This window comes from Rhinopithecus roxellana, chromosome 6 (assembly GCF_007565055.1).
Source record: "Rhinopithecus roxellana isolate Shanxi Qingling chromosome 6, ASM756505v1, whole genome shotgun sequence".
NCBI classification, from domain to species: domain Eukaryota; kingdom Metazoa; phylum Chordata; class Mammalia; order Primates; family Cercopithecidae; genus Rhinopithecus; species Rhinopithecus roxellana.
In genome coordinates, this window is record NC_044554.1 from 124,760,572 (window position 1) to 124,785,611 (window position 25,040).

The 25,040-nt window shown below is 38.6% G+C and overlaps 1 protein-coding gene across 4 annotated transcripts in view; it reads left to right on the forward strand.

Annotated features, from left to right (window-relative positions):
- Nucleotides 1-398: 398 nt before the first annotated feature.
- Nucleotides 399-25,040, forward strand: part of PPP1R9A (protein phosphatase 1 regulatory subunit 9A) — a 390,175-nt gene continuing 365,533 nt past the window's right edge. For 3 of the 4 annotated variants that reach the window (XM_030933321.1, XM_030933317.1, XM_030933320.1), the window contains exons 1-2: nucleotides 399-464; nucleotides 2,646-4,255. In XM_030933321.1, coding sequence (XP_030789181.1) covers nucleotides 2,861-4,255 — 1,395 coding nt within the window. In that variant the 5' untranslated portion in view covers nucleotides 399-464; nucleotides 2,646-2,860. Of the gene's footprint in view, nucleotides 465-850; nucleotides 912-2,645; nucleotides 4,256-25,040 lie in introns of those variants that run through there. The other variant, XM_030933318.1, reaches the window with a different exon arrangement.

Below are 25,040 nucleotides of genomic sequence, written 5' to 3' on the forward strand. Positions count from 1 at the left end.
TGAGCTGAAAAACTCTCCCTAGACAGGAAAGGTAGAAGACCTCCTCATCCCTTTCTCTTTGGCAGTGGGACTTTAAGGTCAAGGTAAGTAGTAGGCCAGGCGCAGTGGCTTAGGTGAAGGCCACACCAGACTTGGGCCTACGTCTTGGCCTTCCAGGCCAGCAGAGTGGCCTGAGATTTGGATGCCTTGGGTTCACGGAGTTAACTGCAGACTCAGACTAAGTGGGGCCCCAGCAGCGGTCAGCCCCAGAACCAAGTTCCGGAGTCAACACCCGAACAGGAAGGGGCCTTGCCCCAGGCCGGAGAGGCCCCTCGCCCACGGCCGAGGGGGTGGGGCGGCCTCGCCTCGGGCCGGTGCTTTTCGCCCTTCCTTGGCCGCCAGAGGCTCCCTCTCTCTCCCTCTCCCGGGATTTTGCTGCCGGGCTCCCTCTCTCTGCGGCCCTAGAGTTAATCCCATCAGCCGAGGTGAGGCACCTGTTACCCCTGGTCTTCCTCACCCCCGCGGCCTCTCCTCCATTACACCGCGGCCTCCCCGGCTGCCCAAACGGCCCGGGTTGGTGACCGCACGTGGGCCAAACCCCTTCCCCTGCCGGCACTCCTGGCCCCAGGCCGGCCGGAGCATGCGGGCGCGTAGCTGCCCCGGCCGCCGCCCGCCCGCAATGGCGTTGGGGAGCGCAGCGCGCCTCCCGGGGCCGCCCGCCGCGGGCAGGGAGCGCGTGGGGGCCGAGGCGCGAGTGGAAGCGGCCGCCGCAGCCGCCCAGCCCGCTGCGCCGTGAAGAGCTGGTTGCGGTGTACACAGCGGGCCGGCGCCGTGCCGTGCCGCCGCGGCCACCGTGGGGCGGGGGGCGCCTGCGAGGAGAGGGTGGGAGCCGTGGCGGCCCGACCCTCCCCGCCCGCGGCGCTCCCGCTCGGGTAAGGGGGAGGCTGAGCGCGGGGCGAGGAGTTGGGGAGGGTGGAGAGGAGGAAAAAATCGGCTTGTACAAAGGCTGAGTTGCAGGCTGGGGGTGGGGGTGGGTTGTGGTGGAGGAGCAATAGGTTGAAGATCGGAGGCATTATCAGTGGGATCTATTGTTTCCTGGCACATTGGGAGGAAAAACAAAGGGATTTATTTTCATTACCCTGTAATTTTTTTTCTTTTCTATTTTTTTAAATGTGGCCAGGGAGCTCGTCTCTCTCCGTGTCACACTGGGATCCGCCTGGCAGCCGCGGGGAGCCGCAGCCAATGTGTTAGGACTTCAGGTGCTTCTTGGCACAAAGCTAGACTGCGACCTCCTACCATAGCGCTTGGCGTCACCTGCTCTCCCGGTCCTGCCCCAGGGCCGAGGGATTGCGTCCCGAACCAGGCTTGGGAATCGGCTGCCTCTCAAGTTGGTGTTATTTATGTTTGTCTTTTGTGAGGGCAGGTTTTGAATCCCCCGGCGGCCCCATCTCCCCCGCCCCCGCCTCCTCGGGTTGGAATTGGCGGGGGAGGGAATGGGGTGTGTGTGTAGGGGAGAGGGGAGGGTGTTTGTGGCTTTAAAAAGAATGGTCAGGGTAAAAGGAGATTGTCGATGCTTTACAAAAAAAGGAAAAACAGGCACCACACTCCAAAGCCTTTCTTGTTTGTCTGCATGGGCCATGCATGCGTGCTGGGCCAGGAGCCGAGTTTGGAGACGTTTTAAGTGAAAGTGTGTGCCTCCTCAGCTGATTGTACGTGAGGGTGATGTGGCTCGGTCTAACATCAAAATAAAACAAAAATAAAATGAAAAATCTTTAGAACTGCCTGCATTGTCTGCTCTTCAGCATATCTTGAAGTATTTGATTGCTGGCTTATTGATATAAAATCCTGCTGTGGGCTTAAGGAGACCAGCAAGCATGCATTGCGTAGCGTTTTGAACTGTAGTAAGTTAGAGGCAAGAAAGAATAAACAAATCAGGGCTGTGAAAAGGGGTGTCACAGTATATTTGCTTTCTGATTGTCACATTCTTACGCATTTATTCCCATGGTAGTCTGCATCCCACTCCATAATTAATAATAACCACTGTTAGGAAACTTCCAAATACTTGTTATAACTGAATTTAATGAAACTTATTGCCATTCAGGAACTTTTTTCCTCCTTGTTTTGGTCTGAAATTGCATTAGTATTGCTTTGGGGATGCTGTAGATGAGAATATTGGACCAGAAAAAGTAAAATATGCCGCTGTAGGCATGTTTTGGAGTTTGTAAACATAGATTCCAAACTTAATTGTACTTAGAAAGAATAAGTTCCGACTAATTGTGGAGAATCCTGAATGAAGTTGATTTTCTGGACAGTTTGTTGATTTCTTAAAGATCGATGAACTGCTGGTTTCTTTTTAAAGGGCATTCACAAAAGTGACTAAAACTTGGGCTAAAGTGTTGCTTTCAAATATACTTATGTGTAACTTGTATTTGTGAGTGTGTGTGTGTGTGAGATTTTGATAGGTATCTCCAAATTGTGTTTGAAACATTTTTTACCAAAGACCAATCAGAATGGTAACTTCTTGACTTTTAACTTCCCATTTCAATGAGTAAGCTCTTCTGTTTGCCACGTGGCTAAGCCATTTGGAAAATAAAATGTATGTTATTTGACTAGACATAAATTCAAATAAGTAAATGAATTCAGAAATTCATTCTTTTCTATTTCAGATGAACCTCTAGTCTTGCTTTGAAAAAACCATTCTCTGTAACTCTTGACTGTGACTAAGTTCCTAATACACCTGTTGGGACGATCACTAACACAGTATACCATTTGAGAGGTACTTTTCTTGACCCAATACTGGTGATTAGAGAAGACAGGTATCTTGGTTTTTGGTTTTTTCTTTGATCATTATGAACATTGGCTTTTCACCCCTGAAGTGAAAATGTTGAAAGCTGAGTCTTCAGGTGAACGAACAACTCTCAGAAGTGCCTCTCCTCACAGGAATGCATATCGAACTGAGTTCCAGGCATTGAAAAGTACCTTTGACAAACCCAAGTCAGATGGGGAACAAAAAACAAAAGAAGGTGAGGGCTCCCAGCAGAGCAGGGGGAGGAAATATGGCTCCAATGTCAACAGAATTAAAAACCTATTTATGCAGATGGGTATGGAACCCAACGAGAATGCTGCAGTCATTGCCAAAACAAGGGGGAAAGGTGGACATTCATCTCCTCAGAGAAGAATGAAGCCCAGAGAATTTCTGGAGAAAACAGATGGCTCAGTTGTTAAGTTGGAGTCCTCTGTTTCTGAACGAATTAGTAGATTTGACACAATGTACGATGGCCCTTCATATTCCAAATTCACTGAGACTCGGAAGATGTTTGAGAGAAGTGTGCATGAATCAGGACAAAACAACCGCTATTCCCCAAAGAAAGAGAAAGCTGGAGGGAGTGAACCTCAGGATGAATGGGGAGGTTCCAAGTCCAACAGAGGCAGTACTGATTCCTTGGACAGCCTTAGCTCCCGAACTGAGGCTGTCTCCCCAACTGTGAGTCAACTGAGTGCAGTATTTGAGAACACTGATTCTCCCAGTGCCATCGTTTCTGAGAAGGCTGAAAACAATGAATACTCAGTGACTGGGCATTATCCCTTGAATTTACCATCTGTTACTGTTACAAATCTTGACACCTTTGGCCACCTTAAGGATTCTAATTCCTGGTCTCCTTCAAACAAGCAAGGTGTTGATACAGAGGATGCTCACAAGAGTAACACAACTCCAGTACCAGAAGTGGCTTCTAAAAGTACCTCTCTAGCTTCGATACCTGGTGAAGAGATCCAGCAGAGCAAGGAACCCGAGGACTCCACATCTAACCAACAGACTCCCGACAGCATTGACAAATACGGTCCTGAAGAACCTTGTGCTGAAAGTAAGGCAATGCCAAAGTCTGAAATCCCTTCACCACAAAGCCAACTGTTAGAAGATGCTGAAACTAATTTGCTTGAAAGTGAGGCAGCAAAGCAACAGAGGAAAGAACTTGCAGGTGGTGATTTCACCTCTCCTGATGCTTCTGCATCCAGTTGTGGAAAAGAAGTACCCGAAGATTCAAACAGTTTTGATAGTTCCCATGTGTACATGCACAGTGACTATAATGTGTATAGGGTGAGATCCAGGTATAATTCAGACTGGGGAGAGACAGGCACTGAGCAGGATGAGGAGGAAGATAGTGATGAGAACAATTACTATCAGCCCGATATGGAATACTCGGAAATCGTTGGATTGCCAGAAGAAGAAGAAATCCCAGCAAATAGGAAAATTAAGTTTAGTAGTGCCCCTATTAAGGTAAGTGTATTTTCTCCATTTGTTTTCAAATTTGTTTTTAGTACTAGGGCCTAATTGTATGTAGAATAGACTTGACAATTAGTAGGAGTTTTTGTAAGGGATTCAAGATTGTTGATATACACCTGTTGTCAGGTGATTTTAAAAGTTTGGAGTTTGAGAGATATCAATTACATTTCTTAAATGTGCTTTATAATGGCATCCACCAATAGTGAGTAATATTAATGCTGAAGAAGTTCGGGGATTGTGAGATACATTCCAGTGAACTGGAGTATGAGTAATGTGAGTACTGAAAACCAGGAGTGTTAGTTAGAAATGTAATTACTTTAGTTTTACCTAAAATTATTCATAAATAATATTTTCTGAATGTGCACACTTTAAGGTATGAAGTATAATGTACAATGGGAGAGTTATGATAATCTGGGAATAATACTCGATTTACTTTATTAAAAAATATTAGTTATTACTTAAGTGTAACTGGATTGTGAGGAATTTTGTTGGAACTCTTTTTTTGGGTACTGCTACTTGGTGGTCAAAATTTAATTTGTGGAAATATATTAACTGACTTAAATACTTTGAAAAGCTTTGACTGTAAACACTTTGAGTTCAAAATTTGTTACATAGCTTTAAAATGAATTTTTTTGAAAGAAATAACATTGATTTGCCATTCATGGATTTATTTTTACCTCTTAAAAACTGGATAAATGACAGTTGAATTCACATGCTGTAATGACTTCACTTAGTTAACATTTGATATGGAAGAATAGCACAAAGTACATCAGCAGTGGGTGGTGGAATGTTATTAGCGGATAATGGCAATAGGGGCAGGAGGTGGTTGGTTGAGTATCAGAATCTCCTGGGGTGCTTTTTCAAAGTATACTTGCCCACAGCTTAGTCCTGAGATTCTGGCATGCTCTCCTTGGGGGAATCTGGAAGGTTATGGTGCAGAACGGTAGTTTTAGACCACATTCTAGGGGCTTCTAGCTTATACAGTGTGTATATATGATAGACTTGGAATCTGATGTATTTCTGTAAATTTTGTCCTCAAAAATCTAAAATCACTGTTATTTTCATTTTAGGACCTTCCATATAAGGCTCTAAAATATAAATTTACATAGAAATATTTAAAGAGAAATCTGACATTGTTCTGATTATGAAAGACTATTCTGAAATAAAGTAATAATCTATGAAATTATTTACAGATGTTAGCAGGCAAACTTTCATTTTATTAGTGTAAGGCAGAAGTTCTGGGTCAGAATGGGTCATGTTAAGTTTAACTGTAGTTTAAAATAAACTACAGATGTCAATCCAGTTTGAAAGTAAGTTTCTTTGCAGTGCTTTACCACCTTCCTTTGTGATTCTCTGTCTCCTTCTGCCTTCCTACCCCTCCCCAATGCCCACTGCCCTACTCTAGATGGTCTTTAAAGGAGCCTTTCCCCCAAGCCTATCCAGTGAGCTCCTAAACTTCGCCATTCACATCTCCTTTGAACATCATATTTCTACCCCTTAGGAAGAAAGCAGTAAGATTAAATCGTTTCACATTGAGAAAGGCAGGAATAACTGAAATGAACTCTTCAAGGAGTTTGTTAAACCCAGTGACTAAGTTTTTAATATGGGGGATAGCAGCTTATGAAAATTTATCAAGTAGAACACTACCCCGTCAGCCAAGTGGGATACCAGACTGTATTTGGGTCCTGTGCTGCACAAAGCATAACTGTGCACTAGTAGGTTTAATGGATTTTAAAATATTTATCATTGAAATATGTCTGTTTATATGTGACAAAACACATGTCTGTTTATATGTGACAAAACAAACCTGCTTTTTGGGAATGATATTTTGAAGTTCAACTAATTTTTGCTATGATTGCTGATAACAATAAGTATTTTGCCTCTTAATTTTCATATAATGACAATTTTGTATAGCAAAGAATGAAACATTATTTACATTTAACACATTTTATCAAGAATAAGATTTGTAAAACAAATTAGATCAAGCATAAGATTTGTGAAACAAAAATAATGTATTGCATTTTATTGGGCAGTTAACAGGACTACTTGGAGTGGATTAAGTTTGCAAACAGAAGACTCATTCTTAGCCCTTTGTAATGAATAAGACAATTACTCTTTCTTGCTGCTTCCATTGTTTAATATGCAAGTGGATTCACTTGGAAAATTTGAGAACTGCTTTCTACTGGTCATGGTGGTGGTCTTAGTGTTTAGGTTATTCCCCAATTAAGATTTTTTTTTGACTCAGAGGGTGGTAATACCTAATTAGATCCAATTAAAGTATTTATTGAAGGCTTATCATGTGTGTTCTCTCATGCTGTTAGCTGAAGAAGACACAAAAATCTGTAAGATTACCCCTTTCCTCTGTGAATTTGTAGAGTCAATTCTTAAACACATTGTATTTAAAATCCATAAAAAACAGTATAAAAATCTATGCCGAAATGTTTAATGTCCTGTGAGTCCTTTAATGGCACTGGGTTGCACTAAATGCGTATTAGAGAAAGGGATTTGATAGATTATTTGGAAAGGAATACACGCAACCATTTTCTATCTGTGTTTCTTTATTCTTTTCATAAAGCTTTGTTTATGGAATGGGAAATTACAATTTGTAACCTAAGTCTTTTCCTTTGAAGCTTAAACATACTTCCTCTTAAAGAAGCAATAGGGAATGTATTATTTAAATAAATGATTTTTAGAACTTTTACATTCTTTTCCTGTCACTTTATTCTATACTAGGTTAAAAATTCCCAGCACCTTTAGATTTTTGTTATAGGTCTTATTTATCATCTTTGTATGTGCAATATTGTCCTCAGTGACTACTTCAGTTCTTTTTATAGATGTTTTATGTAGATATTTCCATAAGATGTCTTAAATCTGAACTTAGAAAAACATCAGAATAATAGTTGATCTTTCCTGTGCAGCATATACCTTGTACTCGAACATATACCTTGACTTTTAAAAAGGGTCGGACTGTATTGCCAGCTGTCAGTATGACTTTTCTATCTTTCATAGTTATATCTTATTGGATAGATATGTTTCATAGGGTTATGAAATATTAGAATGGAATTAATAATAGCAAATTAAAATCCAACTTTGAGATATGGAATGGGAGAATGTTATGAACCACGCTAATTCAAGATGGAATTATGCCTTCATTCTCGGGAATTTTTCAAAATGAAAGGATTGAATTAAAGTAAATTTGTCTCAGATGAATCAAAACAAGAGAAGGTGACGTGTCATGTTTTCTACTAATTCAGGACATTTACGGAGCCCCTAATATGTGTCAGGGACAATGCAAATATAACAAATACATAAAATGAGGAGCTGATGAAGTCAGGACATTTACGGAGAATTCAGAACATTTACGGAGCCCCTAATATGTGTCAGGGACAATGCAAATATAGCAAATACATAAAATGAGGAGCTGATGAAGTCAGGAGCTGCTGGTAGGTGGGAAGTGTACAGCCCATTAAGGAAGCTCTCAGGCTGTTCCCAACTCTGTGCTTTGATGATCTTTCTAAGGTTGCTGCAGCCTTATTAAGGAAGTCACAACCTTTCTCTGTTCATGTCCTTTGGATTGGTATTTTTTTCCCCCTCAAATACTGTTGTGTTACAATGGATCGTTATCCTTGAAACAGCATGTCTGAAAAAGATTTTTCTAACTCCCAGTAAGAAGGACATTACAGAGTTAATATTGAGGTACGTTGGGCTATATTTTGAGTGTTTTCTCAACTCATATGGAGCTTTACAGGACTAGAGTTCAAATAATCAGCAAGGGCACCAGAGCTTCAAACCTTACATAATAGTTGTTGAAAATGGATCTTCTTGTATTCTCTCCCTCTGCTGGGGCTCCGAGTCATTGTTAGGGTGTTCATGGATATATGAAGTTTTTTTGTTCAAGATGGTTTTCAGAGAATAGTTCTGTTGAGATCCAACTTTTTGTCTTTGCGGAGGCTTCCCTTTATAACAGTTTTGTCATTGCTTCTTAAACTTTAATATGCGTATGAATCACTTGGGAGATCTTGTTAGCATGGAGATTCTGATTCAGTAGGTATTCTGTGGGAAATTACCTTGATACAATGGTTGGGCTCCAAGTACACCACCAGGCAAGCTATCTCAGAGGTTATAGAATAGAATACTCAGAAAACAAGTTAAAATGCTTGAATCACATGATTTACCAAACTAGTTAAGCACAAATCCTGAGGCAAGAGGAAAGCTATGGAGTAAGTTAATGGAGTTCAAACCAGGTTGGAAGGACCACACTACCTGTGTCCTGGGTAAACAATATTCCTATGTCCCATCTTTCTTTCACATAACCGTTCCCCATTAATGACGTGGTTATGATGACCGGAGCTGATATTTGAACCAAGACTCCATAGACTAATGATTTCCTGGGTTGATGATACACACTTGTTCTATTAAAAAGATATGACAAATACACTTTGGTACTAGCTTTGCTAGTTTGCCTGCTGATGAGCCATGGGACCATCCTTGGTGTCCTCAGTAGATGACTGACATGGAAGTAATGTAGCTGTCAGTCCAGGCATAATGGTGACTTGGTATTTCCATTGCTTTTTGTCTATAAGTAAACCTCATTCATTTTATCATAATTTCTGTTTATTTTATTGTTGTCATGTCTTACTCCCAGCTTACCTATTTATCACACATCTGTTGACTGCCTTCATTTCACGAGCTTGCATTCTCATTATCAATACTTGGCCCAGCCTGAGTGTTGCCTCTCTCTCATAAGTTATTAGTTTATTTACCATCTATGATTGTCACTTAAGCATTTCATCCATCCCATTTGTTTACCTCTATAATAGAATTTCATATTCTGAAATAATATAGGAAAACCACATAACAGTATGTCTGGAGGGGGACCTTAAGATTTTGCATTTCTAACAAGTTCTCAAGTGGTGCTGATGTCGCTGATCAAGAGATCACTCTTTGGAATATTAATTTGAAGTACAATCTTCTGGCTTCTGAAAGTGGCTGGTCATAAAATGTTAGGGAAGCAACATTTAATAAATTTCCTTTCCAGATGCTGCTATAGCTGGCTGGGTGGAATAATATTCTCTGAAGATGAAATAAGGTGTAATCTTGTAAAGTGCATGAACACTCTGTTTCTGGATCCCAAAGTGGATTATTATCCTTAACTCATAAGGCATTTGGGTCATTAAAAAGTCACATCCTAGGCTCTTTGTGTGATTTACGTTTTTAGTTATAAAAAGTTGGGAGGAGGAAGTTTTTAATAGGATCAGAAATTTCATTTCTTTCTTTCTTTTGCAAGTGTAAATTAATAAACTTGTAGAGAGAGTATAAGAATTGTCATATGATTTAACTTGCTTTTCTTGGATAACTTTGATGGTATAACATTTATTTTTTATTTTTTGAGATGGAGCTTTGCTCTGTCACCTAGGCTGGAGTGCAGTGGCACGATCTCAGCTCACTGAAACCTCCACCTTCTGGGTTCAGGAGATTCTCGTGCCTCAGCCCCTGGAGTAGCTGGGACTACTGGCATGTACCACTATTCCCGGCTAATTTTTGTATTTTTAGTAGAGACAGGGTTTTAACATGTTGGCCAGGCCAGTCTCGAACTCCTGACCTGTAGTGATCTGACCGCCTTGGCCTCGCAAAATGCTGAGATTATAGGCGTGAACCACTGTGCCTGGCCAATGGTATAACATTTAAATTGGATTTCCTTTTAAATTGTTATGTTTTATGACCTATGCTTCATAACCAGGTAAATGAAATATGTCATATATTTTAATATACTTTGTAAAATCAAATAATGAATATTTGTTGAATGAACCCCTTTTCTAAAATCCAGAGGTATATCTATACTTTTTTTTTTTAATTGAACAATGATAATTTAGTGTTTGAAAAGGGATTCTTTTGACAGTAGATTATTTCAGATGTTTACTGGCATTTACTTGTAATAGAAATATTTAAGGTTTCTTGTTTTTTGTTTACTTATTTTTTTTGAGACAAGGTCTTGCTCTGTCACCTTGGCTGGAGTGCAGTGATGCAATCATGACTCACTGCAGCCCTGACCTCTGGGGCTCAAGTAATTCTCCTGCCTTAGCCTCCCATGTAGCTAGGACTATGGGTAAGCGCTACCATGCTTGCTAAGTTTTTCTATTTTTTGTAGAGATGAAGTCTCACTATGTTGTCTAGGCTCGTCTTGAACTCCTGGGCTCAAGCGACCCTCCTGTCTTGGCCTCCCGAAGTGCTGAGATTAAAGGCGTGAGCCCCTGTGCCCAGCAGTTTCTTGCTTTTTGGATCATACATAATTTGTGTTCCCTCTAAACTTTCTTTCTCACAAATGACTCTAGTTGTTGGGTTCATGTACTTGAAAGATAAGATGCCAAATTTGGAGGACAATCACTTTGTGTTACGTTATCCATATGTTGTTTACCTTGTGAACCCAGTTACATGCCCATCAGAAGTAATTTGATTGAAATCTCATCTGCATTAGATTTTTTTCTAACATCTTCTCTACCACTTGAAAACAAGTTTAGGAATTATTATAGAGGAATATAGTTAGATATTGGATAAATTCTGTATAAACAAAACAAACATTGCTATAATTTGTTGCTTTTTATGCTGTTATCTAATTTACCTGGTATTTTTCTTAATTTTCTATGCCCTCATTTGGACCTATTTTCTTTTTGTTCTTTTGCTTCATTATATTCTATAGCTATGGATTTGAAAAGGAAGAAAACTTTTCAAGTTATGCCTTATAGTTTTTCTTCTGGTCACTTTTACAGTTTTCTCCTGATTCTAATCTCTTCAGTTTGTGACGTAGACGTGTAGAGATGAAATATACTTGAAGGTAATCTAGCGTCATTTCCCAGTCACTTCAGGAAGCCCTTCAGTAGCATACTCCTGACAGATGATGTTTCAGCTTCTGCTTGAATAATTCTACCAATGGAGAGTTTATTACTTTGGAAGGTGAAAGGAAAGTTAGAAGGAGGGGCATGCTGGTGTGTGTAGGGAGGTGGTGCACTCACTCTTCTTTTTATTTAATTTTAATTTGCAATTTTTTATTAAGATAAAATTCAGGTAACGAAGTTCACCACTTTGAAGTGCACAATTCAGTGGTTTTTAGTATATTCACAGTGTTGTGCAACTATCACTTTTATCTGATTCTAGAACATTTTCATCATCCTAGAAAGAAACCCTGTGTCTGTGAATAATCATTCCCAATTCCCCTTCCTTCTCCGTCCCCTGGCAAGCAGTAATTGACTTGCTTTTTCTGTAGACTAACTTCTTCCAGACATTTCTTACAAATGCTTTTAAAAAAGACTATAGGATAATTGAAGAAGAATATAGGAGTATGGCTTGGGATATATTAAATTTAAGATATCATGAGGATAGCACACTACAGTGAAGTCTAGAGAGCAATGGCAAAAAGAATTTTCTTCTGGTTGGTGACATGGTCTAAAAATTAAGTGGCGCTATCTGGGATCAACAAATGTTGTCTGCCATTTTATGCATTTCATAGAGAGGAAGAACACATGAAGCTGAGGAGACAGTAGGATTCAAGAAGGGATGAAATGTATAACTGAGGAAGAATAGGTTTATGTGGCTAAGAGGATGGCTGAACAACTCCCTTGCATGGGACACCACACTTCTCTTAATGGAATCTAAAATTGCTACATATGAAGCATGAGTGTTTGACTCAGCATAGGGTTTCTTTATTTCTTTTTAGAGACAGGGTCTTGCCCTGTTGCCCCGGCTGGAATTCAGTGGCATGATCAAAGCTCACTGCAGCCTTGAACTCCTGCGCACAAGGGATTTTCCTGCCCCAGCCTCCCAAGTAGTTGGGACTACAGGTGTGTGCCACAGTGCCTGGCTAATTAAATTTTTTTTTTTTTAAGATTCAGGGTCTTGCTGTGTTGTCCAGGCTGGTCTTGAACTCCTGGGCTCAAGTGACCCTCTTGCCTCAGCCTCCCAAAATGCTGGCATTGTTGGTGTGAGCCACCATGTCCTGCCTGCATAGGGTTTCTTTAAAGGTACAAGTGGCATTGATGCTGAGTTTCATCTTTACATTGGTCTTTTACTAGCATGAAGGAATCCCGTTCCTTTTCTAATAATCTGATGCTTATTTCTATCCTACTTCTTTATATTGTTGCTTTTGTTATTCTTTTACTTTTATTGGAATTGTTCACGGACAGTTTCACTACTTTAAAATTTTTTCTCATCCTTTGATATTTCGATATAGATTTCTTATGCCTACATGCTATTATCTGTACTGTAACCATCTGTAAGATGAGTGATTTGAGGCAGATATTTATTTAGTTTCCCATGTATTGTCTGTTGGAGCATATTACTATATAGTCTATATTACTATTAAATATCATTAACTAGTAATAAGAATGATAACATCAAGAGGTACTTGATATTCTGTCAGGTTGGACAAGTGTGCCTCTTGAGGCCTTAATTTCTTACCTGTAATTGAGGCTGTCTTACTTAATTTATCACTTTTTATTATTATAGTAATTTATCGCTAAGATTGTTTCTCAGCTTTACCATCCTGTAATTCTCTGTGTCTTAAACGTATTTGTACTACACCATAATCATAAATATTTGTGCTGTGATTTCAAAGAGAAAATTTTGGACATCTTTTGTTGAAATATCAAAATGAAGAATTTATGTTAAATTGTTCTTGAGAACAGTAATTCTATAGGTTAGAGTAGAAACCTTAAAATGAGTAGAATATTAAGTCCACGAGAGTACATTTTTATAGAGTAGATTTTTAGAGCAACTTGACTTTTGAAAGTATGGGTTTAACTATATGTTAAAACACCCTGCTGAGGAAACTAAGAATAAAGAAAAAAATGTTTTGTAATATAGTTGCTGACATATTAATTGCTTCACTCACTTTTGCTCTGGAAATAGCTTCATAGCACAGTTCAACATAATTGAAATATTGATAATTTTTTTTGTACAGTTCCCAGTTTTCAGCCTAACTTACTCTTTCTCATGCACATATCCTTACAACGAAGACAGCGAAATAAAGTATGAAGATATCAGGAAATTTTATATTTTAGGAGGAGGAAAGTTTTGTTCTTTGCTTATACTTAATCTATTATTTCATTGGTATTTTTAAAAAGTATTTGTGGAGTTAAAACTATTCACCAAGTATTTATGGATAATGGTAAATGAAACTGCTCCCAGATCTGTTAGTCTCCTGCCCTCTTTTATAAGTCGGATGAGTTTTGTGCCAGGGAAAGCTAATCTTCCAAGTTGTTTTCCATGCCAGTTGAAATATGTAGGGCTAGATTCAGACATAGAGTGGTTGTCAAGGGTCAAAAGGGTGAACAGAGTCATGACCATGAAAGTTTCTTTCCAGGAATAAGCAGTGAGAGCCTTCCAGATTAGGTCTTTGGTATTTCTGTCTTGATGCCTTAGGACTGGCATGACCGTACGAAACTGAGTGACTTGCGTGTTGAGTCTGTTGCTATACAGTAAGATGGACTTTTCTCTTTTATCCACCTCGGATTTCTCCTCCAAAAATTTCTTTTTACTCCTCCTCTTTTAAAAATACGTAAGTATACAGCTTCATGGAGGCTACATTCATATCAGAAAATTGTCTGATCTTCACTATAAGAATCTTAAATAGTACTCACAGTCAGAGGTACCTTTTCAGGCTTGTGAAGAGTTTTCTTTTCATGGTAAGGGCCCACAGAGGAGAGGGAAAATCAGGTTTATTGGTTAGTTTTTAAGATCTGTTTTTGAGGCCGGGCACGGTGGCTCACGCCTGTAATCCCGGCACTTTGGGAGGCCGAGGTGGGCGGATCACGAGGTCAGGAGATCGAGACCATCCTGGCGAACACAGTGAAACCCCATCTCCACTAAAAATACAGAAAATTTAGCCGGGCATGATGGCAGGCGCCTGTAGTCCCAGCTACTCGGGAGGCTGAGGCAGGAGAATGGCATGAACCCGGGGGGCGGAGCTTGCAGTGAACGGAGATCCTGCCGCTGCACTCCAGCCTGGGCGACAGAGCGAGACACCGTCTCAAAAAAGAAAATACCTGTTTTTGAGTCAGTGTTATATTGATGGATTCTTTTACTAAGTACTTGTTTTGGGTAAAACTGAGTTGCAGAATTGTTTTGTAAAGGAAGAGAAAGACGTAAATTTGCACTTTTCATTGTTAATTGATACTATAGACATGTATAAAATTATTATTTTTTTAAATAACCCATTTCTCAGGGGGAAAGGCAAAACTTATTGTAGGATATTTGAATGACATCTTATCTACCGTTACCTAGAATGTGTTTATTTTTAGAAGTTTATTCTATAGGTAGAATAATAAAATACAGTAATTTAAATTGTACACCAGGAATTATATAATATTCTATGTCCAGAGCATGTATTTCCTTTTAGAAATTTTAACATTGAGCACTGAGCACTGAAACAAACAAACTTGTAAGTAAGTCTTTCGAAATATCAAGGCTGGCTGGAAGATTGAGGCTGCAGTGAGCTGCGATTGGGCCACCACACTGCAGCCTGGGCAACACTGCCAGACCCTATTTCAAAAAAGAAAAAGAAGGGCTGGGCCCAAAAATCTATGATTTTCATGTCTGTATTATATACAGTTTTTTGCTCAGCATCTAGAATTACCTATTATTTAAGATAGATTCCTAAAAATAAAATATAATTTTATTAATTTATAATTTTATTATTTATAATTTTATTAAATTATATTTAAATTAATTAAAAATAAAATTATTTTAAAGCCCTTTATATATGCTGCCTGAATTGTTATTCAGAAAGGGTGTATTAGTTTATAATCAGCATTGCTTTGGAATAGTTTTCTCACAATCCCTGCACCAGTACTTAGTATTATTTATATGCTTTGCGGTTTTCAGTTTGGTAAGTGAAAATAACTCTTATAATTTCTACTTGATTTGTTGTTGAGATTGAAGATTTTTATGTGTTTATAGGCTTTTTTGATGTGAGCTCTGAGTGGTTTTTATTACTTTTTAAATCAATGTTTGTTAGTAAAGACTACATCAATGTGTTATTTAAATGAGTTGGTAGAAAGTTAAAGCAACTCACATATCCGGTAATGGGGATATGGTTAAATTCATTATGATAAATGCATATAGTATAATAGGATAAAGCTGTATAACTCATGTTTTCTAAGATTACTTAAAGATGTAAATACGTCATAATAAAAAGTCTGGTTAAATGCTTAATACGCATTTCTGTCTTATTTTTACTTTAAAAATATGTGTATTTGCATGTAGGACAAAGATTAAAAACACGTACATCAAAATATTAACTGATAAATTTCTGGATTGAGAGAATAGTGGTGATGTTAAATAAATATATACTTTTCTGAATTTACTTAATTTTCTACAGTGATCATGTATTACTTCTTTAATTACATTAAAAAATAGTGGTGGGACACAATTGGAATGATCAGCAATAACAAGATAAGGAAGTTAACAAAAACACTTTAAAATGCTGCCCCAAATTCTAATAATCTTTTAATATACTTTTTTTTGGAGGACATGTCACAGAAAAGAAATTTGGTTGAAAAGTGTAAATTTATATAACACTGGAGAAGGTGTTACTTTAAGAAAATGGATGAACTTTTGACAGTTGAATTCATTAAGTGCACATTTCTTAAACCTTGGTAAAATTGATCCCACATTTGTGGCTAAGCTTATAAGTATTATGGGGAGGGAGACCTTCCAATTCATTTTAAATTGTGATTATATAACTTTTGCATAGACCTGAGATATTTTCCTTAAGTTCAGCTATTGTGTACATGATATTCTAATGTGTTACTTAAAATATGCTTTTAAACACTGGGTTGAAGTGAAATATATTTTAATGAGTAGTCTTACTAAAAATAATAAACATTTACTTAAAGGAAACTTAACCATTTTGCCATGTGGCATGATGTCTTTCTGATAGATTATTGAGCCTCAAGAGGCTTGCTCCCTGTGAAGGTGACAGAGTGGAGATGTCAAGTTCATTATCTTGCTTACATATAATCCTTTGAAAAAACTCACGTACACACCCAGTTAAAAATAGGATTTTGAGTTCTAGGCCTCCACAGAATCCATTTGAATATGTTTCCTGTCCTAAAACACCAGCCAATATGTAGTTTCCTGTTGTTCCTCTTAAAAACCGTATTATCTGAAAAGAGATTCATTTGATGTATGGTTAGACTATATGGTAGTATATTTTTAGTTAGAGTCAAAGGGTCAGTTCCTCTCATCTATTGGATAATTTTCTACCTTTGAAAAGCTTTGGTAGATAATGTTGTAGTATATAAATGATGACAAACGTATTTTTGTTGGGTGGCAGAGTTTTCTGAAATTGGAAGTTTAAATTATTGCTTTTTGTTTAATCACATCAGCAGATTACTCTGATCTTAGAGTTTTAAGCAGTTCTGGCATTTTATTAGTTCTGGTGAAGTCCTAATTAAATTACCTTACAATATAATCTGGTGTTTGGATTATCACTTTTTGTTAAGTATTCGTAAACCTTACTACAATATGGTTGATAAATTCTGTTAATATTTTATTGTATACTGGGTTTCTAGTAGGGATATATAGATGATTGTATATAATTATAATAACTAAAGAAAAAGAGGCAACATTAACAGACAAACCATGTAAAATTTTGACTCTTTTCTATAAAATGATTACATTAGAAAAAGACAATTGAGTTCAAGAAAAAATAATTTTACTGGTTGTGACTTTGCATATTTATATAAATTTGTGAATGATTTGAGGCAGTGATATCTTTTTTTAGTTAATTGTGTACCCAATCAAGTTTGAGATGAGACTTATGTTTTTCCATGGAGATTATGATGCTTGTGGAATTTTTATCTTGCTGGCTTCTTCTCTGTATAACGAGTTCTATGAGTAGGACCATTAGTGACCTGGAGCTGCCTCAGGAGATTGTCCCATTTGCAGATGTAGCAATCAGAAGAGCTTTAGTTTGAGTTACTGGGTTTTGACTCTTATTACCTAATACAATTCTTTATTTTTATTTATTTATTTATTACTTTTTGAGATGGAGTCTCACTCTGACTGCATTATTATTTTTTCTTTTTGAAACAGAGTCTTGCTCTGTTGCCCAGGCTGGAGTGCTCATGGTGCGATCTCAGCTCACAGCAACTTCCATCTCCCAAGTTCAAGCGATTCTCCCACCTCAGCCTCCCGGGTAGCTGGAATTACAGGCACGCACCACCATGCTTGGCTTAATTTTTCTTTTTTTAGTAGAGATGGGGTTTCACCATGTTGACCAGGCTGGTCTCAAACTCCTGACGTCAAGTGATCTGCCCACCTCGGCCTCCCAAAGTGCTGGGGTCACAGGAGTGAGCCACTGCGCCTGGCCTGCTGAACGAAATTCTTACCCTTAATCTAGGAGAACTGTTAAGAGTTCATCCATTAGAACCCTTGAAGCCTGTCCCTCAGATGGTTGAAAGTCTGTAGCTGGAATATGGTTGAAATAAACAGAATATTGATATGAAATATTTCGGAAGGTATTCTTTTTCCATATCCTATATTTAATGTTTACCTGGCATATTAGAGTTGTCCAGAGAAACAGAACCAATAGGATGTGTATATTATACAGAGAAAAATGTATTGTAAGGAGTTGGCTCACAGGATTATGGAGACTGGCAGGTCAAAAAGCTGCAGGGTGGGCTGGCAGGCTAGAGGCCCAGGGAAGAGCTGACATTGCAGTTCAAGTATAAAAGCCTTCTGCTGGAAAAATTTTTTGTTTATGGGGGAGTCAGTCTATTGTCCTATTCAGGCCTTCAACTGTTTGGATGAGGCCCATCCACATTATGGAAAGAAATGAGCTTTCCTCAAATTACATTTAAAAACACCCCCACAGAAACATCCAGAATAATGTTTGATTAGATACCTGGGCACCATGGCCCAGTCAAGTTGACTTATAAAATTAACTATCACAGTCACACTTTCTTATTTTGATTGCCCCTTCTGAAGCTGTTTCAGGGAGAAAACTCGTTTTTCCCCCCCACATATCTTAGTGGGGGAGTTGGTTCCTCTCTCCCTCTCATTCTTAGAAAATTTACTGAAGGGATTCCCTCTGTTGGGCAGTATGTTGTAGCAGAGGATTATATGTTTGGAATCAGACAGACCTGTGTTCAGATCCTGCAGACATCTGATCTTCTTAAGAAAGTTTGTTTAAACTTTGAGGGCAGGGAATTTGTTTTAAGGTTGTGTCTCCAGGATTGTCACACCGCTTGGCACACTGTAGGCACGCAGTTGGCGTTAATAACCTTTTATGTTCATCATCTCTGCTCCTTCTCCTTCCTCTTCTCCCCCTCCCCCTACCTGAAGGTCCAAGTTGGGATGATAATAATATTACTATTTTTATTATATTTTGAGACAAGGTCTCACTCTTTTGCCTAGGCTGGAGTGCACTGGCATGATCACAGCTCACTACAGCCTCGACCTCTGGGCTCAAGGGATTCTCCTGCCTTAGGCTCTTGAGTAGCTAGGATTACAGGCATGTGCTGCCACGCCCAGCTAATTTTTTTCCATTTTTATAGAGACAGAGTCTTACTATGATTCTCAGGCTAGTCTGGAACTCCTGGGCTCAAGCGATCCTCCCACCTCAGCCTCCCAAAGTGCTGGGATTACAGGCATGGGCCACTGCAGGGCTAACATTTTTATGTGTGTAATGCTTGTATGATTTATTTATAGATAAATTTATAACTACTAGCATTCAGGTTAGCAGTTATAAATGAAAGCTGAGTGATTCCATTGCAGATTATAATCTTTCCCGGCCACTGCTCTGGCTTGCTGAAGCTGTTGTGCTCTCTTTCATTTGGGAAATCTCAATCTATTGACCTGTAAGGTAATGATAGTTCATAAGTAACCGCAGTCATTAAAGTATGGTTGTGTGAGATATAACTATGGAAGTTGAAGGGGGAGAGTACTCATTTTGTCTTAACTTTATTTCTACTTAGATCATCGAAGCTTGTAATTAGTTGCAAGAAAATCTAAAAATTGAGATTCCATCAGAAAGTTGTAAAGCTACTTATTTAGAAGTTGCAGTAACTTGCCTCACCTTTGGTAACTTGAGTATGTGAATGTATCTGTACTCTAAAAATGAGAGTTATCGAAAATTTAATTAACTAAAACATTTGAATAATTTTTTACTATTTAGTCTTTTTACCTTCCTTTTATTTCTGGACTTGTTTACTAAAATGTGGTTTCTTTTGTTTTTTTTCAGTGATTAGAGAGGAATTACTTTTTTGGGGTCATTTCGGTCCCCCTATTCCCTTAATATTGATTTTAGAGATGTGCTTCGTTTTGGCCAGGCGCCATGGCTCATGCCTGTAATCCCAGCACTTTGGGAGGCCAAGGTGGGTGGATCACGAGGTCAGGAGATTGAGACCATCCTGGCTAACACAGTGAAACCCTGTCTCCACTAAAAAAAAAAAAAAAAAAGTCAGGTGTGGTGGCGGCCGCCTGTAGTCCCAGCTACTCCGGAGGCTGAGGCAGGAGAATCACTTGAACCCGGGAGGCGGAGCTTACAGTGAGCCAAGATCATGCCACTGCACTCCAGCCTGAGTGACAGAGCAAGACTCCGTCTCAAAAAAAAAAAAAAAAAAAAAAAGGAATGTGGTTGGTTTTAATTCCATAGCTAAGTTACAATTTTGTAATTATTTTTGTAGTCACTTGTCTCATTCTCTAAGCAAGCTTTTGCTGACTATGAATTTGTTTATCCAGAAAACAGTTTTTCATTTTCTTGGTGACTTGTAATTAGTAATAAATTGCATGGGACCAAATAATCCAAGACCTTGAAGTCGTATTTTTTGCCTGTATGTTCCCTCCATGAATTACATTATCTGGAAAATGTCTGACAGTTGTTATTAAGCTGAAATATGAAATAGCTTTGCTTGTTCATGCAAATATGTTTATGTAGAAACAAGTTTTTCCTAGGCAGAAATACCTTTTGATGGCATCCTAAGGAAGAGAATGGTTAAGCTGTTTTCTGCATTTTCTTTTTAAATGTACAATAATTTTTTTGGGGAGTTATGTATGTTTCTGCAAATATGTAAAAGCAGTGTGTTTTGTAAAATGCATTGTAGACATTGAAGTAAAAGAATCTTTCAGGGCCCTTGATAATATCCTCTTTATTTAAAAATATAACTATAAAAATTATTGTTTTTCCATTTCTAAAATGAATATAATAAAAGCACCTTTTAGCAGGATGTTGGTAAGAATATATGACTTCATATGAGGGTTCATTATATTATTTGAATGAATTGAGCCACTATGTCAGATGTGATTTTGTTGCTGCTGTTTTTCATCTTGAGATTAATATGATTATAACATTTTATAATTACTATATAGGCATTAGTCAAGCCTGATAAATCACCTATTATTCAAGTGTTTATGAATAAGTGGTTATGCTACAGCTATTTAGAGAAACATTGTCTTCTGAGTTGATTGATAATAGTCAACAAACATTGAATATGTTTAAAATGTGTTGACTTTGAGCTCTGCTGTGTAGATATTAAGATAAGTAAGACAAACCTTTTCTCCTTGAGACTATAGACTTATGAAGAAGAGAAGTAAACATTTGTAAGATAGTATGATAAGTGCTGTGATAGAGATACATAGGGTGATCATATATAATTTATTGTCCAAACTGTTGAGAAATTAGGCGTTCTGATGATTATTACTATCTTTCAAATAAGGGCACAGACCATTGTTTAGTCTTCTTTGGATCATGCAATGTCTAGGGTGACCATGGAATTTATTGTCAAAATTGGGACACTTTTTGAGAATGAAAGGGAATGTTATGAATACTTACACTGGGGCAACAGACATAATCTGGAACTGACTCAGGGAAGCCAGTACACATGCCACCTTTGATATAGCAGCTTGCAGTGGTGCTTCTAAGCAGGGGAGTCTACCTTTATCAGGAGGAGAGGAATCATTAGGGAGGGCTTCTTAGAGGAAGTGATGCTTGAGTTGAAGCTTTAAAGATGAATAAGAATTAATTAGGTAGAGAAGTGGAAAATCCTAAGCTGAGGGAAAAGCACGTTTGAGGTAAGAGTAAACCAGAACAGTTGGAGGAACATGAAGTGCGTGTGTGTGTGTAGTGTAAGAATGTAGGCAGGTGGTAGTTCAAGGAGGGACTTGTATACATAGGAGTTGGAAATAAAATGCAAACTATGGGAAGTCGTTGAATAATTTAAAGGGATAGACAACATCATCACTTTGCTACATATGCCCCTCCTATTTGTTGGTTGTTATGGAAGGGTGGAGAAGATCCATTGGTCCCCCATTTTTTTCCTCTCTGTTCTTTCAGTAAACATTTATCCTAGAAGCTTTCAACCAACTTCTGTTTATTCAGCTTGCTGGGTTAACTGATGTCTTCCATTTGCTGGATAGAACATGCTGACTGATGACCTCACAGACTGTTCTTTAGTATGCCCTCACTACTCACCTCACCACCTACAGTCATAGACTGATTAGGAGTTGGTTGTGTACATTCCTAAACCTGTTTTTGCCCTCTTTATTTGTCTTTCTAAGTGTGTATTCAGTACTATGTAAATTGATAAAACATGAGTGTGAAAAGATTTTTTTTTTTGCTATAAAAATGTAAATTGAATTCTTTGGGGAAGATGTGATAAAATATGTCACTTAAAGATCTTGTTAAATTAGATGAGGGAGATATAGATGATAGAAACTCTTTCAACAAATATTTAAAAAGATTTGCCACTCCGATTGTTTTGTGAGTGTCTTCAAGTTTTTGTCCCACTTTAAAGAAAACCAAAGTGGCCATGATAGCCAATGAATTATGCAGGACAGATACTGCGGATCATTAATTTGCAGACCTAAACTCAAAGTAAAGGTGTTAGCCTGATGTCAAAAGATTGGTGAATGAATATACTTCTAGGTGTCTTACATTAATGTAGACCTATTAAAATATACATCAGTTTTTATGATTTCTAACTTTAATTGCCATTTTCAAATATCTGACACATTCTTAGTCTGAATTGCTTCTTCTAAGAGAGCATCTTTTTGTAAAAGTGTCTGCTTTAAGCTAGGCACTTATTTGAATTACATATTTGAATACACCTCTCCAGGAGCTTGAATTGGCTTGGGAGAGATGGACATGTAAGTCACAATGTAGTGAGAGTAGCATTGCAATAGAGGTGTGCACAGGATGCTGTGAGTGCAGAGAGAGGGCACTTGGGTTCTGGAGTCAAGTTCCCAGAAACTTCTGGGAGAAACCAAACTCTATCTGAGTTTCGAAGGTTTAGTAAGTGTTGGCAGAAAAAGGGACAAGTGTGCAACGTAACAGCAAGGCATAGAGGAGAGAAAAAAATGCTGTCGTTTGCAGATCTCAGAGTATGATTTATTTTTAGGCAAAATATTGTTGGCACATGGTAAGGCATGTACCACAAAGTTTAATATTGTTGGTACATGTTAAGGCAAGGGCAGATTAAGAAGGTTCCTTTGTGCTAGACTTAGTTTGCACACTTTTCTGAAAACATTAGTTGTTGGAGGGGATTTTGAGCATGGAAAGGCATTATTAGATTTGTGTATTAGAAGGCCACTCTAATAGTGAGTGGAGATAGATTGAAAGGCTAAGTGTGGGGTGGGTATGCAGCAGTCACAGTGAACACAGATGAGACTGAGGAATGTCAGAATGGAGGCTGAAACAAGCAAAGGGTAAACGGGTAAGCTGGATTAGGCAGAAGATAATAAGAGGTGCTATTTTGTGTGAAATTAACTTGTAAGTACAAAAATCATATGTGACTATTTTTTATTTATCCATGTATTTTTCCTACCTTCCCCACAAAGGATCTTGCCTAGTGCTTGGTTAATAACAGATGCTCAGCAAATGAGAGCTAGTGTAGGAATTAACTAGACATAAACAGGAAGTTGATTGTCTTTAATCCAATAGTTGCAAAATAGGATGGATGAACTCATGGGGGCCTTAGAGCCAAGGCTGTGGATCTGAGTGTTAGATCCAGGTATCTATGTCATTGGGATACTGTGAGGAGAGGAAAGGTGAGAATAAGGGGTAAGACAGTGTGAGAGTGTTGGGAGGCAGCATGATGGGGGAGCCCCACATTTTGGAGAAATAGAGTTTGAGAAATAGTGCTTCAGAGAAAGTTTGGAGAAAAAGATTGGAAAGATTTTAAGAAGGATAAAGGTTGCTAAACTTTTTCTTTCTTTCTTTTTTTGAGATGGAGTCTCAGTCTGTCACCCCAGCTGGAGTACAGTGGTGCAGTCTGAGCTCACTACAACCTCTGCCTCCCAGGTTCAAGCGATTCTCCTTCCTCAGCCTCCCAACTAGCTGGCATTACAGGTGTCCCCCACAATGGCCGGTTAATTTTTGTATTTTTAGTAGAGATGGGGTTTCACCATGTTGGTCAGGCCAGTTGCCAACTCCTGACCTCAAGTGATTTTGCTCGCTTCGGCCTCCCAAAGTGCTGGGATTACAGGCGTCAGCCACCATGCCCAGCCCTATCTTTATGCTTTTTTATTTTTTATTTTTTTTTGAGACGGAGTCTGGCTCTGTTGCCCAGGCTGGAGTGCAGTGGCGCGATCTCAGCTCACTGCAAGCCCCGCCTCCTGGGTTCACGCCATTTTCCTGACTCGGCCTCTGGAGTATCTGGGACTACAGGCACCCGCCACCACGCCTGCCTAATTTTTTGTATTTTTAGTACTCTTTATACTTTTATAGAGGTGAGTTGGTAGGTAAAGTAAGTAACTCTGAGAAAAGCCAATGGTATTTATGGATTGAGACTGGGGAAAGAGTACTGTGCATCAGGAAGGGGAAAGGAGTTACAGAGATATAAAGATAGAGACTTGCGTTTATTTCTGGTAAAGTAGGTTAGCATTACTGGACCATTTAAAATGTGTAATAGTAACTTAGAGCTGTGCACAAGGTTATGGCAGATTTGGAATCAGAGATCAGATCCTAAAAGAACCAGTGCTGGGCTTGGCTGTCAGTTTTGCAGGTTAAGATAGACTGTTAGTGTATCCGTATAAAGTAGGTATGAAGATTAATGTTGCCTTCTGTAGAATGATTTTGCATGGTCAGCTGGGAGTTTTTCTTTTTTTCATTTGCAGTTTTTTCCAGCTGTTGTTTTGCCCTCTGAAGTACTGGGTCTATAATGATCTTAAAGTCTTCAGAGAAACATACTTGAATATTATTCTTCATCAGCAGTAGAATGAAGTAATTTCTCTTTCAATATTAATTTACACTGAAAAAATAAGTGCTCACCAGTAAGAAGTTTTATGTTCTTTTCTGAAGGCAGGTGAACTTCATATAGTGTTCCTGTAACTCCTAAGTTACAGGAACACTATTGACCCAATTGACTCAGTTGATTTCAAGTAATAGGCTTGACAGGTCATTGTAAATTAAAATTTCCTGTTGGCTCAGTGTTGTACAGTGATATTTTGTTTCTGGAAACAGATAGCACATTATAAAAATACTATAATTAGTCATGCAAATGAATAAGGAGAACATACAGTGTATGTTTATGCAACTAGTAGATATAGTAATCAGCATGATAATAATGTAAATCCTCCCTTTAGGGATTTTTTTCTGCATGAAATAGACTGACTATGGATTCTTTTTTTTTTTTTTTTTTTTTGAGGAGTTTCACTCTTGTAGCCTAGGTTGGAGTGCAATGGTGCAACCTCGGCTCACCGTGGCCTCCGCCTCCTGGGTTTAAGAGCTTCTCCTGCCTCAGCCTCCTGAGTAGCTGGGATTACAAACATGTGCCGCCACATCCGG